The following is a 17728-nucleotide window of genomic DNA, read 5'->3' on the forward strand; positions in this document are numbered from 1 at the left end:
TTGCTGTGGCCGTGGTCATCATGGAGCTGAGAGGGACATGTTTCTGTGCCTAGTCTTAATCCAGTCATGAGAAGTTCCTCTGTGTCTGACATAGGCTTCTCAAAGTTCTGTCTGTCTCGTTGCCTTCAATGAAGTAGATTCTTCAACAACTCCCATCAATAACCATCTCAGATTTTCCACCTTCGTAGTTCTTAATCACTTTTAATTTCATTTCCAGGTCAATCACTTGACATGGCCTCTCAGTGGTGACATTAGCAGTGGATTTCAGGGGCCATGATGAACAAAACAACATGAGATTAAATCAAGCACAGGAGGAAATGATGCAAACAAGAGACACGGTAAACACGGGATGTATCAGGCTGCCGCCGGCATAACCTGGCAGACTCTTTTACAGTAAACTTTTTTTAATAAGTAGAAAGAGTACACTCTCAAATAATGATAAGAGTATAGTGTAGTAAATACATAAACCAGTAACACAGTTGTTCGTTATCACTATCAAGTGTTACGTACTGCATGTAACTATGCGTGCCACACTTTCACACGACTGGCCATGCAGTAGGTTGATTTACACCAGCATCACCACTAATGAATCAGGAATGCATTGTGCTACGAGGTCAAAACAGCTATGACGTCACTATGGATAGGAACTTCTCACCTCCATTCTAATCTTATGGGACCGCCACCATATAGCCAGTTTGTGGTTGACTGAAACGTCATTAAGCAATGTGACTTACGTGACTTTAAGATATAGCTTTAAAGTCCATTGATTTTTTCCCTCTCAGTGGACGGGATAATGCTTTCAAAATGGCATCGAGGGGCTGGCTCCGCGGCCAAGTGGTTAAGTTCGTGCGCTCCGCTGCGGCGGCCCAGGGTTCGGATCCTGGGCGTGGACATGGCACCACTCGTCCGGCCACGTTGAGGTGGCGTCCCACATCCCACAACTAGAAGGACCTGCAACTAAGATATACAACTGTGTACGGGGGGGCTGGGGGGAGATAAAGCAGGAAAAAAAAAGATTGGCAACGGTTGTTAGCTCAGGTGCCGATCTTTAAAAGAAAAAAAAAATGACATCAAAGTCTGTTAGAAATTACATAAGCTTTCATGTCCTTATACTTGACCCTCCTGGCAGGCCCAGCGTCAGGGGAGCACTAGGCGGGGAGTCACGAGCCCTGGGTGCCAGACCCAGACCTGCCCCGGTCGTCCTCCACACTTGGGGAAACCAGTTTTGCTCTCTGGAGCTGTTTCCCTAGCAGCAAGATGAGGTGGGAGTGGGCACAGGCAGCGTTCTGTGCCCCTGATGACAGCCCTGCCTCTCAGAAACCCGCCACCTGCCGCATGGAATGTGTGGACAATGTGGGTCCCATCTGCACGATGGAATGTTACTCAGTGGCGCAAAGGACAGCTGTCACCGACTTTATGCGAGCCAGAGGAGCCAGACCAGAGGAGTGCTTTCTGCCTAATTCCACGTGCGTGAAGTCCTGGAACGGGCAGAAGCCACCTGTCCCGACAGAAGTGAGAACAGTGGTTGCTGGGGCTGGGGGCTGCAGCAGGGAGGGGAGACTGACGAGGCAGGGGCGTGAGGGGACGTTTTGGGGAAGGAGACGTTCTACATCTCGATCAGGACAGACACAATTGTCAAGCTCATCAAGCTGTACACTGAAAATGTGTGCATTCTATTCTACATACATGACACCTCAATAGAGCTGGCTGTTAAACATGCAGTTCTCGTTGAATCTGAGCTCTGAGGACAGATGGGAACAGCTGCCAACGCCCGTGCCCTGGCAGACTCTTCCACACGCAGAGTCCCGAGTCTGTCCCCTGAAGGGAGGCTTCTTCCTTCTGCTTTCATGAGGCACAGCAGACATGTCCAAGGACACCCAGCTGTGAACGGACCCGAGCCCGGAGCCCAGACTCCTCCCACTGCTTCTATATCACAGCACACTCCTGAGTGGCCAGGAGGCAGCCTGTTCTGCAACGGAGCAAACCAAGGCTCAGAAGAGCCCAGGTGAGCACTCAGGCATCTGGACTCACAGGCTGGGCCCTCCACCAGGCCTCTACTGTTCTGGGGACAATGAAACATCTTTCTTCCAAGGGCCCCTTAGGCATCACTCGGCCTCCCCTGGCCTCCTCCCACCTGTCCATTCACCTGGGAAACAGTGGGGTGCTAAATGCACATTCAGAGCCATCTAATCACAAAGGGCAGCGGAGCCCAGGACTGGCCACGCAGGAAAGGGAAACAGTAAACAGTGACTCCCATGAATGACTCCTGTCTGCCTCTGGTCGGCCTCCATTAGATCGGGCTGTTATTTCATGGCAGTCAATAAATGAGGAGCCAGGGGCCTCGCAGCATCCAAGCTTAATTTCCCTCCCCGCCTGGCAGTTGCACCTTCCCCTCCTTGCACTCCCAGCTGCACACTTCATCTGATTAAGGGACCGGAAGCAGGCAACAGAGCATGAGCACCGGGGGCTGGCTGCAAGGGCCGAGCTGTGGGATGACGCAGGTCACCATCCTTGGGCTGTGAGTGCCGCAGGAGGCAGAATGACAGGACGCTCTGCTGTCACCGCTCCTGGCCTTGCTGGTCTTCTGGATTTCCAGAATCCCCAAATATTGATGAACTGGCCCAACCCTTCCCTACCTCATGCCCAAACTCCCTCTCCCTGGCATTCCCAGATAAATACATCACCCCACCTCCAGTAAATTTGAATTTTGGATAAGAACAAATAATTTCTAGTATAAGTTGTCCCAAATGTTGCATTTGTTGTTTATCTGAAACCCAAACTCAACTGAGGCTCTGTAATCATGTCCCTTTTTTTTTTCCAATCTCTCCCACAGGCTCCGTGCCAGGGCAGAAGAGACAGGAACTGGCTGGTGGAGCAAGAGGAACACTGGAATGGGTGGAAATCCAGCGATGCCCTTCTGGCCTGGACTGTCACCAGCCAACCGCGCGTCTGGAGGCAAATCACGTAATTCCATGCTGCCTCAACTGAGTCAGCTGTAAAATACAAAAAAATGAGACAATAACTCCTGGTTGCTCACGTGCCAGGACTGCTCACACAGACTCCAGCAGGCTCCACATAGTGACCTCATACCTCAGGCCTCCAGCATGTAAGCCCTGCACACCATGTGCCCCCGATAGGGCCAGTCCCTTTAGCTATCAAGATAACTCTTGTCACTGTCCACAGGAAGGCAGAAATCTGCCTTCACCAAGTCCCCAAGACAATGTGATGCGTTTGAGCCAGGAGCCACCAGCATCGCATAGTGACATGTCCCTGCCACTCAGAACTGAGGCTTGCTGGGTTTAAGGCCAGGGAGCACAGGCACAAGCACAGAGTGTGTGACTGGTTACATTGCTGACTTGCGACCTAGAGCTCCTGCATGTAAGCCAGCAAGGGCCTTGCCAGGTTCAGCAGGCCCAAGAGCCACAGGCTCCACAAGCCCAGGCTCGGGTCCTGGACCCCGTGTTTAGAGACCAGGTTCCCTTGGGTGATCTCCTCTGCTTGAAACAACAATAATACCTGCCACAGAGAGCTGCTGCGGGATTATACATGATGTGCTCAGCCAGGGCAGGCACCAGTTAAGTGTGTCCTCGGCAGACCCTCACTCAGAGATGCTGACAACCCAGTGGCACCTGTTAGAACCAGGGAAAGCCATGACGTGCCAAGCATCCTGCAACTGTCTGAGCATCACACTAGGGACACAGTGAGTGTGGGTCACAGCAACTGAGAAGATGAGAGGCATGTGGGTGAGGGTACAAGTGACGGAGATATGGAGATCTAAGAGGTCTTTTCAGTGCCCACAGCCCAAAGACCAGAGAAAGTCTCCAGCGCTAGAAGGTAATGAGAAATATCCTTCTACCCAATCCATTCACCCATCCACCCATCCATCTACCTACCCCCCATCCATCCACCCATCTGCCCATCCATCCACCTAACTACCACCATCCGCCCACCCTTCCACCCATCCATCCATCATCCATCCATCCATCCATCTACCACCCATCACCCACCATCCATCCATCCACCCACTCACCTACCATCCGTCCATCTAGCCATTCACCCATCCATCTACGCATTCATCCAGCGTTTACTGGGGGATCTACAATACGCCAGATATTGTGCTAGATAGTAGTTTTGAAAAGAAAACAGGAAAAAAATATATACAAAGTTATTTCAAAAGTTATAACAATGGGGCTTATTTTGATATAATATACGCAATTTAGCAATGTTAATTAAAGCCAAGGATGCCTCATTCCCTGAACGCACCAGCACCACCCCTTTGTCCGGGTGTCCACAGCACAAAAGCAAGGGCCGTGGGAGGAGACTAGCAGAGCCCATGCAGAGGCTTGGAGAGCCGTCTCTCCAACTTGGTGAGGCCCTTTTCTGGAGACATCCTCCCCTTTGCCTCTCAAACTTCCTACACGTCCTTGAAGTGAGGGCGACTGAGAGTGGATTTTTTAAATACCCCATTTAGTTAAAAGACAGAGGCTCTTTCCTGTTCACTGAACAACTAATTGTTGAGCATCTACCCTGGCGCCCAGCAGGATAGCTTGTGGGTTAAGAGCGTTAGGTTCTGGGTTCAAACACCAGCTCCCCTACTTACTGGCTGTGTGACCTTGGGTGGATCATTTCCCCCTCTCTGCTTCAGTTTACTGACCTATAAAATGGGGCTAATCGTACACTACCTCATAGCTTTGCTATGAGAATCAAGGCATTAGCACACGAGATGCTCAGAGGGCAGGCCTGGAGAGTGGCAAATGTGCAAATGGCGGTGCTGCTGCTTGCCTCACTCTGGAGTGCACGAGTGAGTGGGAGGTGAGAGGCAGAAAGCAGGCCTGGCTGTTGGCCTGACAGGCCGCTGCAGTGGACATGAAGAAAGTGCATTGTGGGCCAGCGTCCCCGGCAGAGGACAGACAGACCCTGGGTCACACTCGGCACCAGGCCCGCCCAGCTGCCAGTCCCTCCCAGCCCGGGCCAGCCCTTGGCCTCACCAAAGGCCCCTCCTCTTGCTCTCCACGTGCTTCCACACCTAAACCCACTCAAAGCCCAGCTGCAGCCACAGGATGTCTGAAACCCTCAGCCGAGTCACACCCTCCACAATCTAGTCTAGGGTTCTCAACCTGGGGACCCGGGGCATGTTACGGGGTTCAGTGAATATCCCAGAACTGAGGCAGACAGCAAGGTGCTTTTGCATGGTAATTCTTGCTGAGGAGAAGCCAGAGTTTCCATGAGCTTTTCAAAGAAGGCCACGGGCCCGAAAGTGAGAACCCCTCTTCTCATGATACGGTCCACCCCCACCCAGACACACGGATGCTCCTGCTGTCTGTCTGCCTTTCTGCTTGTGCCTCCAGCTCCTCCCGCCTGCAGCGGGGCCCCACCCCTCCTCCCTGACTCTACCCACTCCCCCACCCCCATGAGCTGCTCTGGATCACCCCAGCTACAGCCAGAACATTCCCACTCCTCTGAACTCACTCACATACACCTGGGGAATACTGGACCTGGTTTAACAGTTCAGATGGCATCCCACCTGTCTGCACGGCACAGGGCAGTCACGAAAGGAGGCCTATGAGCACCCGTCTTCGCACCTAACAAACGCAAGGCCTCCCACCAGGCAACCAGGCTGGGAACCAACTTCTCCGACCTTTTCTCCTCTGCTTCCACCCGCCTTGCAGGGACACTCAGTGCCGCCTGCCCAGGTGGTTCCATCTTAAAGAGAGCAAGGGCTCAGAGGGCCAGGAGGGGCAGGGAGCCACTGACTGGGAACTTAGGAGCTCCATGTAGTGGGGGGATCCACAGGCCCTTTGCCACAGGAAAGGCAAAGCGAGAGACAGAGAGGGGCACGTCTCTGCTCAGGTGGCCGGGCTGCCTGACCCAAGGAGCCCTGGACCAGCAAGCGAAGGAGAAAGCAAGCATGCAGGCGGCTCACACCTGCCCTTCCCTGACACCCAGCTCCTCCCTGTCCTTCCAGGTGCACACGGAACTGGCTCCTTTCTGAGGCCTGGCTCGATCTGGCCAGAGAGCCCTCTGTCCTTGGAGCCCTAAGCCTGGGCCAGGACCCCTACAAGATGCAGAACCTAGTACACGGGGCACTGTCCAGCAGCTTCCCACAACTGAATCGCCCTTCACCGCTGCCCACGACTTCACTTGGTCATCACCAGCTCACTTGACACCTTCCACCAGCTCATCAAGTGAATACATCAATTTGAGGTACATCCAAGACTTCCCCTTGCCGTGAATTCACATCTGGACTTGATTGCCTGGGACAGGGTCCCCAAATCATACTTTGGAAGCCAGGACACAAAGTTTTTTGTTAACCTGGCACCACCTGCCCAACCCCAGACAGTCTGCGAGGTGCCAGTACAGCAACATGACCTCACGTCACACCCGAGGGGGCCATGGTGCAGGCAGGGAAGCAATGGATCTGGGTCTCCTGCCCGTGCTTGGCATTCCTACCCCTTCACACTGCTTTGACGAGGAGCAGGAAGAGGAGATAGGGGAGGCAGGCCGTGCTCTCGGTGGGCCCAGATGTAGGGCAGGAGAAAGAGCCGAGGGGAGGGAATCCCAGCAAATGGTCAAGAACACAGGCTCTGGGTCCACATTCTGGCTCTGGCACTACGCATAACATCCTTTAACAAAGGCACCCGCCCCAGTGTCCGTCAGCAGTGAGGGGTGGAATAAACTGCGGTCCAGCTCCACCCAGGAGAATGGCAGGAGGAAGGGCTCTACCCAGTGTACGGTGTAAGCTCCAGGATATGCCGCTAGGGGAAGGAGACAGCGCCCTGCTGTGGCGTGAAGAGCCGTGCAAACACCTGCATACGTTTCCAAAAACAAACAATGGGAGGCTAAACCAAAACTAACAAAAACCAGTACCTATAGGCGAGCGTGGGTGCAGCGGGAGAAGACAGATGCTAGGCATTTAAGAATGTCTTGTTTTATAATGTTGACCGCAGGACCACGTAAACATTTTATAAAAACAAAGCAATCGCTAAAACTCCAAAAATGAAATAAAGGAAGCTAACTGTATACAAAATTGTTTTCAAGAAATTTTAAACAGTATTTCGATTAATTCTCCCTCATGCAACAATACATCCTAAGGACAAAAAGAACCAGAAAGAAATTCTAAGCTGCATCCAGTAAACGCACTGTTAGTAATAATACAGGTAGTAACATAGGTATTGTTATTTTGACTATATATAGATTAATTATGTTAATTATTCCCACAAGAGAAAAGGTATACAAAAATAAAATTTTTAAAGTGAAGCAAAAACTTTCAGAATGGAAATATCAGTATGAACTTAGGATTTCTTTCTAAAAAATTCCTTTTTCCTAGCTCAATGCACCGAAGAGGCCGCTCCAGCTGCAGCAAGCACCCCAGCATCCAGACTGCAGTCTCTCAGGATCATTGCCACTCACAGGCACCAGAGCTCCTGTGCAAGGGCCAGCTCAGGCCCACAATAGGAAACGGACAAGACGTCAAGCCTGAGAACAGAAGCTAACAAAGACGCGAGTGGAGACGTCAGAACACGGAGGAAAACTTCAAGCTGGCTAAAAAGGGACACGGAGCAACAAAAGCAACTACAGCAGGTAGAAATTGTCAAATATATGCACGTACACACACACACACACACACACACACACACGCAAATGATCGACCTTTTTGGAGGTTGCTAGGACACTAACATTATTTTGAAAATCAATTTTAAAAGGGGGGGAAATTAAGCATTCATCCTGCCATTGCTAAATGGACTGTATTTCAGGGTAACCAAATCATTGATGAGGAAAAGCTCTTTTTAGACGAATCACAGCTAATAAGTGAGGAGGAATGACAGAGTTAAAATATCACCATTTTATAACACCTGATTTGATAAGTGACCCAGGCGACGCGCGTCAGCGCCTGAAGCTATCAGAGAAGGGCAGAGACCTTCACAGGAGGGTCAGGCCGACCTCCTGAATCCACTGCTCCATCTCAGTGTCACTCAAAGTGGGGCTGCGGGACGTGACGCAACCAGAAGTATGAGGTTGAACAGTAGAAAACTGCCATTTTGTAAGGCAAATAGCCCAATATTGGCAATTCCATATATTTCCTCAAACATGCAGCACGTTCCATGGAGTATTCTTTATATCTAAGTTTACAGGAAATATAGAGGAGCAGAGGAACACGTTAGAAAGTATCACAAAGATATAGGCACCCAAACCCAGAAAATTCTACTGGACGGATGACTCGGTTTCCTCCAAAAATAACTGATATGGAAAGAAGGGATGGAACGCTACTCTAAATTAAAAGGGACGTAAGAATCACGTCAGCCAAACGCAATGTGTAGACGTGACTGGGATCCTGAGTCAAGCACACTAATCATAAAAAGACACTTTTGAGACAATCAGGAAAAAGTGAACATGGGCTGAATATTACATGATATGAAGACATTACTGCTGTCCGTCTACTTCCAGCCAAGACGGATGGAGTCCAGCCTCTCACCTGACACAACAACAACAGACAAATGTGTATGAGAGAAGGGCATCAGCTCCCAACGGGTCAAAGACCTGAACCACGAAACTCCTAGAAGAAAACATGGGCAGTAAGCTCTTCACCATGGGTCTTATCAATATTTTTTTTGGCTCTGACTCCAAAGGCAATGACAACAAAAGCAAAATAAACAACCGGGACTAAATCAAACAAAAAAGCTTCTGCACAGCAATGGAAACATCAGCAAAATGAAAAGGGAACCTACTGAATGGGAGAAGATATTTGCAAATCATGTATATAAGGGGTTAATATCCAAAATATATAAAGAACTCATACAACTCAATAGCAGAAAAACAAACCATCCAATTAAAAAATGGGCAGAGGACCTACACAGACATTTTTCCAAAGAAGACATACAAACGGCCAACAGGCACAGGAAAAGATGCTCAACATCACTAATCATCAGGGAAATGCAAATCAAAACCACAGTGAGGTGTCCCCTCACACCTGTCAGAACGGCTTTTATCAAAAGGACAAACAATAACCCGTGTTGGCGAGGGCGTGGAGCAAAGGGAGCACTCCCGCACTGTCGGTGGATGTAAATCGCAGTAACTGTAAATCGGGTGAGAACCAGAGCGGCTGTGGGTCCTGTGGTTCTCTCTCCCTCTGCGACCCTGGCCCCCAGGACACAGTCTCCTCGCCTGAGGCGTGAGGGTGCTGGTGGCACACTCAGCCACAGCTCTCAGAACGGCAGCTGACACTTACCCAGGGCTTGCTGTCGCATATTAACCCCCCATTTAACCTGCACAGCAACCCTGTGAGGGTTGGACAATTGTGTGCCTATTTCACAGAGATGCCTTGCTAAGGACACACGGCCAGTAAGTGGCTTCTCACCCAAGGTTCGGCTCTGGTTACGACTGCCGCGTGGGTGTGGCCTGCAGTGTCCCTGGGCCTCTACTCTGGCAGGGAGATTCTGCACCAACCCCACCCACCCAAGGAATGTGTTGTCCCTCAGCGCCTTCCCAACCTCTCTTCGCCCATAAAGATCCCTGACAAGGAGCCCTGGCAGCAGTCTGTCTCATCAGAACCTTACCATTGCCCCAGCTGGCTGTACAGTGGGGCCCTCTTGGGAGCCGTGAGGCTGAGCGAGGACAACAAACCCTTCACAGCACCCTCTCCCCTCACTGGGATCTCGAGCCTCTGTCCTTGGCTTTACCCAACCGCTTAAGCCACGTCCAAAGGCCACTTCCACCTGCCCCAGAGTTACCATGGAGAGAGCCAGTGCCTCTGGTCCCAAAGCACACCAGGCAGCTCCCCACCTTTCCACCTGGGGCAGGAGGGCCTGGGGACACTTGTCACCCTCCGTAAAACTTGCACTCCATCGGCAGCCCCTGCTTGAGGCTGGGAAGCGGGTGAAAAGAACAGACTGGTAAGCGTGAGTTCACTGAAATGTGGCTCCTATGGGTTTGGGCAGGGCCGCAATGGCACGGAGCAGCCCTCCTCAGGAGCGCCTGTCACACTGGGCCTCCGCCCGGGTGAGATTTGGCGGCACGCCCTGCGTTGGCTGGAGCAGTGTGGGAAGCAGTGTGGCCCAGGGTGGGCCTGGGGCCCGTCAGGCAGAATCAGCTCCTCCTCGAGCTGCTCTCATTCATGGGGTGGACAGTCTGTCTGAGCCTGAGGGGGAGCACGAGGCCCACACCCCACACCCAGGGGAATCCACCCTTAGCCAGCGAATGCCAGGCGCTGGCATGCCAGGGAGCAGGTGGTCTGACTGCAGGTAAGACCCGCCTCAGAGGCCCCTCACGGCAGGGAGCGGACAGAGTGAGCTCATAGAGATTCAGAGCTGCACAACGACCACAGATTTGGCTCCTTTCTGTCTATCCGTCCGAGTTTCAAACCAAGGTCTCTCAGCCCGTTTACAAAGACAGCGTACCCCACATGTTGGGCCGGTGCTGCCCTGGAAGGAAGGAAGGAGCAACAACAAAACACAGACAACCCAACTCAAAAACAGGCAAAGCCCTTGAACAGACTTTTCTCCAAAGAAGACGTGCAAATGGCCAGCGAGCACACGAAAAGACGCCAACGTCACTAATCACCAGGGAAACGCACATCAAAGCGCAGTGAGCTGTCACCTTGCAGCCATCAGGACGACCACCATCCAAACAGCAGGAAACAAATGCTGGTGAGGATGTGGACAAACTGGAATGGGTGCACTGTGCGTGCGATGTAAAATGGTGCAGCTGCCATGCAGAACATCATGAAAGTTTCTCAAAACATTAGAAACAGAACCGTGTGACCTAGCAATCCCACTTCTGAGCGTTATCCCAAAAGGATTCAAAGCAGGGTCTCGAAGAGATATCTGCACACCCGTGTTCATAGCAGCACTATTCACCACAGCTAAAAAGGGAAACAACTCAAGTGTCCGTCACTGGATGAACGGATAAACCAAATGCTGAATACCCATACAGTGGAATATTATTCAGCCTTAAAAAGGAAGGGAACGCTGACACACACTCCAACATGGAAGAACCTTGAGGGCATCACGCTGAGTGAAATGAGCCAGACACAAAAGACAAACACCGTATGATTCATTTATGTGAGGCACCTAGAGGGGTCAGATTCATAGTGAAAGAAGGTGGAATGGTGGCTTCCAGGGGCTGGGAGGGGGGAGCTATTGTTCAATGGGACGGAGTCTCAGTTTTACAAGATGAAACAAGTTATGGCGATGGATGGTGGTGATGGCGGCACAGCGAGGTGAATGCATTTAATACCACTGAACTCTACACTCAAATATGGTTAAATGGCACACTTTATTTTATGGTTATTTAATTATGCGTACTATAATTTAAAAAAATAAAAATAAAAAAGGAGAATGGCTAGAAAATAAAACCAATTCCAAAACAAAAAAAGGAAGAAGGGGAGGGAGTCCTGGGGGCCCAGCTCCCAGCGGAGCACCGTGGCCCCGGGCCTGCTCCCACAACAAGACCCCGTCGTCCTGTTCCCTGCCTTCCCTTCGCGCTGCTGCTGACACCCCCAAGAGGGCAGGTCCCATCCCAGCTGGTCCCAGCCCCCACCCTTGCGGGGGAACCATGGCCAGAGGCAGCAGTCACCTCACCAGAGAAGGACACAGCCCCTCCAACACACCTGCCCTCAACCAAATCCAAGCCTGCTTGGCGTGGCCACCCCGGGTCCCAGGGGTCCACAGGCCCTCTCCCTGTGCTGGCTCCCGACCGGATGTCCGCAGTGTCCTCACGCTCTGCCTCCTGGCCCTGATGTTTGGCCTCTGCGGGGGAATGGGAAGAGAGAGAAGACAGGGCAGGAGAAGGAAAGGGAAGCACTCGCCCGCTCTGGCTCCAGGGCCCAGAGGCTCTGCCCCCGCAGGGACGCTGACAGGTCTTCCCACGGGCCCCAGCCCTGGACATGGCTGGGGAGGATGGACAGCCTGGGTTCTAGTCCTGGCTCTGCAGGGGGACCTTGGACCAGCCACTCACGCCCACTGAGCCCCGGGAGCGCATGTGCACACGGGCGGGGCCTGCTGCAGGCCCTCCAGCAACCCAGACTTCCAGGTGGCTCAGGGAAGATTTGCGATCGTCACACAGCGGTGACCCGGGTGGGACCTCATCCTGGCATACAACCTGCCAACTCAGGGAGGGTGCAGGCAGAGGGCCAGGGAACTCTCAGCTGGCAAACGCCCTCAAGAGGGGACAGCTTGGCTACAAAGACCCATAGCATGGCCCATCCTGTCTGGCCCGGTCCCCCTGTCCCTACGATGGGGTGCCAGTGCCAGGCCTGGTGCCCCGAGGGTAGAGGAGGATGCTGAGGGGATGCCAGCTGTCCCCACCTTGACAGGAGGAAGGGAAGCCACCCAGCTCACCCTGAGAAAGCCCCTGGAACTCCTGTCACTCACTCAATACACCATGTCGCCTCTCACAGGGAGAGGGGCCTGGAGAGCCCCGGGTGGCCCTGAATATCTCAATGCTACAGTCCTCGGTTAAGCACATCAAATATCTATTTTAAATTTTCCTTAGTAAATACACTGAAGGGGAAGGGAGAGTAATTGCTTTATCAAAAAATTCACTCTGAGATTCATCTAAACATGTGGGCTTTCCGACTGTACTTATAGTGTTTGATTCACGCATGGCTTTTTAGGATCCTTTTTTAAAAAATAAAACAAAGCCCAGCTGTAAGCTACTGGAAAAATACCAAGGAGTGAGTGGCTCTTCAACTATTAACCGAATACAGTACCAAACCCGGCCTGCCTTCTTGGGTCAATATTTACATGGACTTCAGCCTGCCTCGGAAAGGAAATTTGCAAGCATCTGGGGCCAGCCAGAGTGGTTGTCTGGCTACACAGGGCTGCCACAAGCATGGGGCCTTTCCTGGGCACCACCGGGGTGGCGGGGCATGCAGACGCTCCATCAGCAACAACATCGTCACCTACACTCAGCTTTTTTTTCCTTTTTTCTGAAAAAAGGGTTTATTTTTGAAGAAGAGACAAAAAACTTTTTTAGATCAGATTTATAGAGGTAAAAATAAAATTCACGTAAAATATAAATGTACCCTGTTAAATGTAGAGTTCTATGAGTTTTGACAAACACGTATGTTACGTAGCTGAAGCCCCATCAGACAGAGGATGCTCCCATCACCCTGGGAAGTCCTGCCCTTCACAGCCAGACCTGCCCCCGCCCCTCGGTGAGCCTTCTCCAGTGTGCCACCCACATGGAAGCCTGTGGTCTGTGGCCCCCTCATGCTTGGCAGAGAGCCTTTGCAACTTGTCCGGGGCGCTGTGTGCCCCTGCGGTCTGCTCCCTCCTGTGGCGGTGTGGATGGACCATGGTCGGTTTGCCTACTCCCAAGTGGAGGGACCCTGGGGCGTCAGGCTGCCGCAGACAGCTGCTTCTGGGCCTTTGGGTGCACATGTGTCTGTGCTTCTCCTGACTCTCCTGGGCTGAAGAGTAAGTGTCCATTCAGTGGTCTGAGCTGGTGAGGTCTCTGCCAGGGAGCTGAGGCCACTGGGGCACCTGGCCTATCGGGCTGCACAGCCCCCTCTCTGTGTCCACCCCCACCTACTGCTGAGACAGCACTCCAGGGGGCTGGGCAGGGAAGACTGACCAAGCAGATGACAGGGAGCCCCCGCAGCGCCACACCCCCACTACTCAGGGGAGCACGCCCACCCTCCACAGCCCAAGGCCCAGGAGCAGGTGGGGGGACACGAACCTAAACATCAGGGCCATAGCCAGGATGCAGAGCAGAGGCACAAGGGAGTGGCAAGCAAAGGCTGGGGGGCTGAGGGGACAGAGACCCCTTCCTGGAAAAGAGATTCTGAGCTGAGACAAAAGCAAAACAGAAAGGAAGGAGTCCAGTGCATGCAAGCAGGGAAGGGCATGGAGGGCAGGGAAGGGGCCCTGGGGGCTCCCGGGGTGGGGAAGAGAGCAGTGGCAGGCCTGAGGCCTGAGGCCCAGACCTCTTTCCGCCCCAGCTCTGCACCTCCCTGCAGCCCGCTGCCCACCATCTGGGAACCATAGAGCAGCCAGAGCCCTCTGCGGCTCCTCAGGCGTGCGGCTGCTGGGCACCCACAGGGCCCGCCTTGTGGCCAGCCTCCTGTCACCCACTTAGCCAGGTGAGTGAAGCTGGGCTGTCTGCCCACTCACAGGCCACCCTGGGACCACCAGGCAGCAGCAGCAGCAGGCATGGATGGGCTTTCAGCCCTGAGCCTGGTCCTCAGCTCCAGCAGGCAGGACAGCCGTGGCATCTGCCAGGAGGCCACTCACTGGGCTTGAGAAGTCAGCCCCAGACCCGGGGCTGTGGTGGGAGAGAAAGTGGAAGCCAGCATACATTTCTCAAGCCTCCAGAGGTAAATATTTCCACATCCATTTTCCAGGAGAGGACTCCAAGGTTCAGAGAGGAGAAGGGACCTGCCCAAGAGCACACAGCGACAGGGCCGGGACTGTGCCCAGGGCTGCCAGCTTGGTCTGCAACTGCAGAAAGATTCCCTCGTGAGCCCTCTGCCCAGAGAGAAACAGGCTCCCAGCCCTGGCTCCAAGGCCAACCAGACAGGCAATGGCCCCGTGGGCCCAGCGCCCAAGCAGCACCCGCCAAGCGCTGCCTCCGAGAAAGTGCTTCGGGGCCAGGGGAGCCCAGTAGTGAATATGAGAATGTCAGGCCTGAGCCAGAAGGGCGCAGCTAACCTTATTATTCTTTGAGGCAGGCACTGTGCTGAGGAAATGGTTCATGTAACCCAGCTCCCTGGAAGTCAGTCCAGAAAAAGGGCTGGGTCTCCATGGGCTGGACGACACAGCCAGCAGGACCCTGGCTTGGGACAGAGAGAGCGTGCTCAGGTGACCCCGGACGAGTGTGCTCACCTCGTGGCGGCCCCAGATTGCCTGTCAGGCCTCACCCCAGGGCAGCTCCAGAGAGGCCCTCAGGGCGCCTGCGGGGCTGGGAGGGGCCTGTCTCTCAGGTGGTCAGCAGCGTCACGGGTCTTCTCAAGAGCGCTGACCTGCAGCAGGCACACAAGCAGGCCGACGGCAGGGCCTCGTGTTTCAGTGGGATTCTCTCACAGAAGAAAGACGAGAGCACGATTTGGACCTTTCAGCCACAGCACCCCATCCTGGCGTCTGTGTCATCTCTCAGGTTTCTGAGGCTGTTTCACATGCACAGTCTGTCAGGTCCTCAGCGGGGCCTGCGAGGCAGCAGGCCTTCCAGGTGTGGGCCGAGGCTGCACGGGGCCAGGCCCGCGGGCTAGCCTCACTGCCCCGTGCTCAGCGGCTGGGCTGTAGGGCCCGGAGGCCACTGGGCCCCTCCACAGGATGGCAGCTTGCATTCCTTGGAGTCGCTGCCCCGGCTGGAGCATCCTGACACTAGAAGGGGTTTGGGGACACAGTTCCGTTCCTCCGGCCGCCTGCCCTCAGAGGCTGGCCTCCTCACTGCCTCTGAACTAGTTCGTCAAACCCAGCGTGGTCGCCAGAGCTGCGGCGTGGGTGCCACTTGGGAGCCCGTCAGAAATGCAGATCTCAGGCCCCACCCTAGAGCCTGTGAGTCGGCGTCTGCATTTGAGCCAGATGCCCAGGGGCTGCTGAGAAGGGCTGTGCTGTTCCACAACGTTCTGAGGGAGCTCACACGCCCACTCGGTATGGACGCAGCTCTCCTGGACTGTGAGCGCAGCGGCTCTTCCTTCCCACGTGCCAGCATTGCTCCACAGCTGACGCTCCCTCCTCTGACTTCCTCGGGCACGTGGCTGGTGCAGGAGCATTATTTCACTGTGCAAATGAGTCCCGTAGTGAGTGGAGATGGGGTCAGGACCGGGACGTCTCCTGACAGCTTGCTGGGCTCTCCCAGGCCTGCGCCGCTCGGCCCGGGAGCAGTCCCCGAAGGCAGCACAGGCCTCCAGCCCGGACGCTGCTCAGAGTACAGCCATTCCTCCTCGAGGCCATCCACGTGGCTGAGGGCAAAATCAAGCCCTTGCTTTTGTTGGCCTCTGGGCTTGACCAGCATGTGATTTGCTAGAGGTGACCCTAGTGACTGTCAGTTACTGGTAACAACATGCAGCGCTGCCACCACGGAGGAAGAGAGAGCTCAAAGACGGAGCTCCCAGCATGGCAGGATCTCAGTAACTCAGTCTTGCCAGGAGGCGTCTTCATGCTTCTTTTGGGAAAGGCCTAGAGGCTAGGAAAGGAGCACCGGACAGGGGTCAGGAGAGCTGAGCGCCTACTGTGTACAGCTCACTGCCCAAGGATTGTCTCACAGAGTCCTCACCACCATCCACTAGGAAAGCACTTCATTTTATGCATGAGGGAACAGAGGCACAGAGAGGTTAAGTGATTCATCCAAAGCCACACAGCTGAGAAGTGAGAAAGCCCAGCCTTGAACTCTGAACCTGTGTTTCTAACCACTAAGGCCTGCTTTCCCTCCTGCTGATCACCCCCATTTGCTGGGACAGACCACAACTGCTGCTTCCTCACGTATAAAGGGTGGACTCTCTAACCTCTCTCACCAGCTCTGACATCCCGCAGTGCCCATTACAGCAGTAAAATGGGGCTGCTTCCTCCACTTCCTGGCCAGCAGGCGGGGGCCCCAAGAGCATTCTCCCACCCAACCAGGAACTTTGCTTATGCATGAAACCGGGGCAGGAGCACAGGGAGCTGGGGCCACCACACTGAAACTTCCAGTGTTTCCACCAAGGGATCTAGACAGGTGCTTTGGAAAGGAGAAGAAAGGCCACATGCAGGTCACAAGAGGCAGCCACTCCGGCACCGCTGCTTTCGGAGGGAGCCCGCCTTGGCTCCAGGCTCTCATCGGCCCTCCAAGGGCCACCTGGTGTCCTCAGCTTCCCACATGGAGGCCACAGTGAGGCTGTCTGGACTGCATGTCCCACAGTCCCTTGCCAGGCCATACCTGTACAGCCTGACCTCTCCCGGGCACAGGCCGGGGAGGGGGGCCGCCAGGACCTCAGAGATGGAGCCCAGACTGCAGCCTGAGGGACCTCAACCACCCGTGCGGGTCACCCGAGTAAGGTCAAACACAACTAGGCCACCACTGTGAGGCCTGCGCCGTCCCGGCGTCCCAGCTCTCCCCGAGAAGTCTCCCCCTCCCACTCATCCACCCGGAGGAGCCGCCCCCTGCCCTTTGCCCACATCACACTGTGCTGTCAGACCACACTGGGGTCCCTCCTCTTGTGGCCACTATCCCCAGAAGCCATTCCCACGGGCCTGTGGGGCAGCCCCACTTGCCCTGCATCCTAGGTCTTGGCCTCGTCTCCTCCACCTGACTCCTGATGACAGGGCCTATTCTGTGCCCTCTCGTCCCTCCCAGGGCTGAGCACATCCATGACTCATTCAGCCATTCCATTCCAGAACAAACCCTGCTCTTGCCTGCTTCTAAACTTTTGCTCAAAATGTTCTCTTGTGATAATGAAGTTGTGCTGAGGTAGGAAATGTCCCTAGTTTTAGAGATGCTACAATGAAGGGTCAAGGGGCACATGTCACAGCGTTCGTGACTTCAGCAAACAGGGCAAGATGTTCTGGAACCAGGTGATGGTGGTGAGAGGTTCGTTCTCTCCACTTTTCTGTATGCCTGAGATTTGTCAATTAAAACAAGAGTTCCCCTCTGCCTGAGAAAGCCATTCCCCTGCCGCCCGTCTCTTCCTGCTAAAGCCCGCCTCTCAGGGGCTCTGTGCCTTCAGCCTGCTCTGCTGTCCCCTCCCTGAGCCCCTGACTCCCTACCTGGGCCTTGCTCAGAGCACAGCATCTTCTGAGCCCTGAAATCTCTT

General features: G+C 54.1%; 1 protein-coding gene across 9 annotated transcripts in view; it reads right to left on the minus strand.

The window, feature by feature from the left end:
• Window positions 1-17728, minus strand: part of PEMT (phosphatidylethanolamine N-methyltransferase) — an 83441-nt gene that overhangs the window by 26935 nt on the left and 38778 nt on the right. For 3 of the 9 annotated variants that reach the window (XM_046676456.1, XM_046676455.1, XM_046676454.1), the window contains exon 3: window positions 2785-2993. The exons of the other annotated variants lie outside the window; for them this stretch is intronic. In XM_046676456.1, coding sequence (XP_046532412.1) covers window positions 2785-2993 — 209 coding nt within the window. The remainder of the gene's footprint in view (window positions 1-2784; window positions 2994-17728) is intronic. 9 annotated transcript variants of the gene reach the window in all.

The sequence above is a fragment of the Equus quagga genome, chromosome 11 (genome assembly GCF_021613505.1).
Source record: "Equus quagga isolate Etosha38 chromosome 11, UCLA_HA_Equagga_1.0, whole genome shotgun sequence".
NCBI lineage: Eukaryota > Metazoa > Chordata > Mammalia > Perissodactyla > Equidae > Equus > Equus quagga.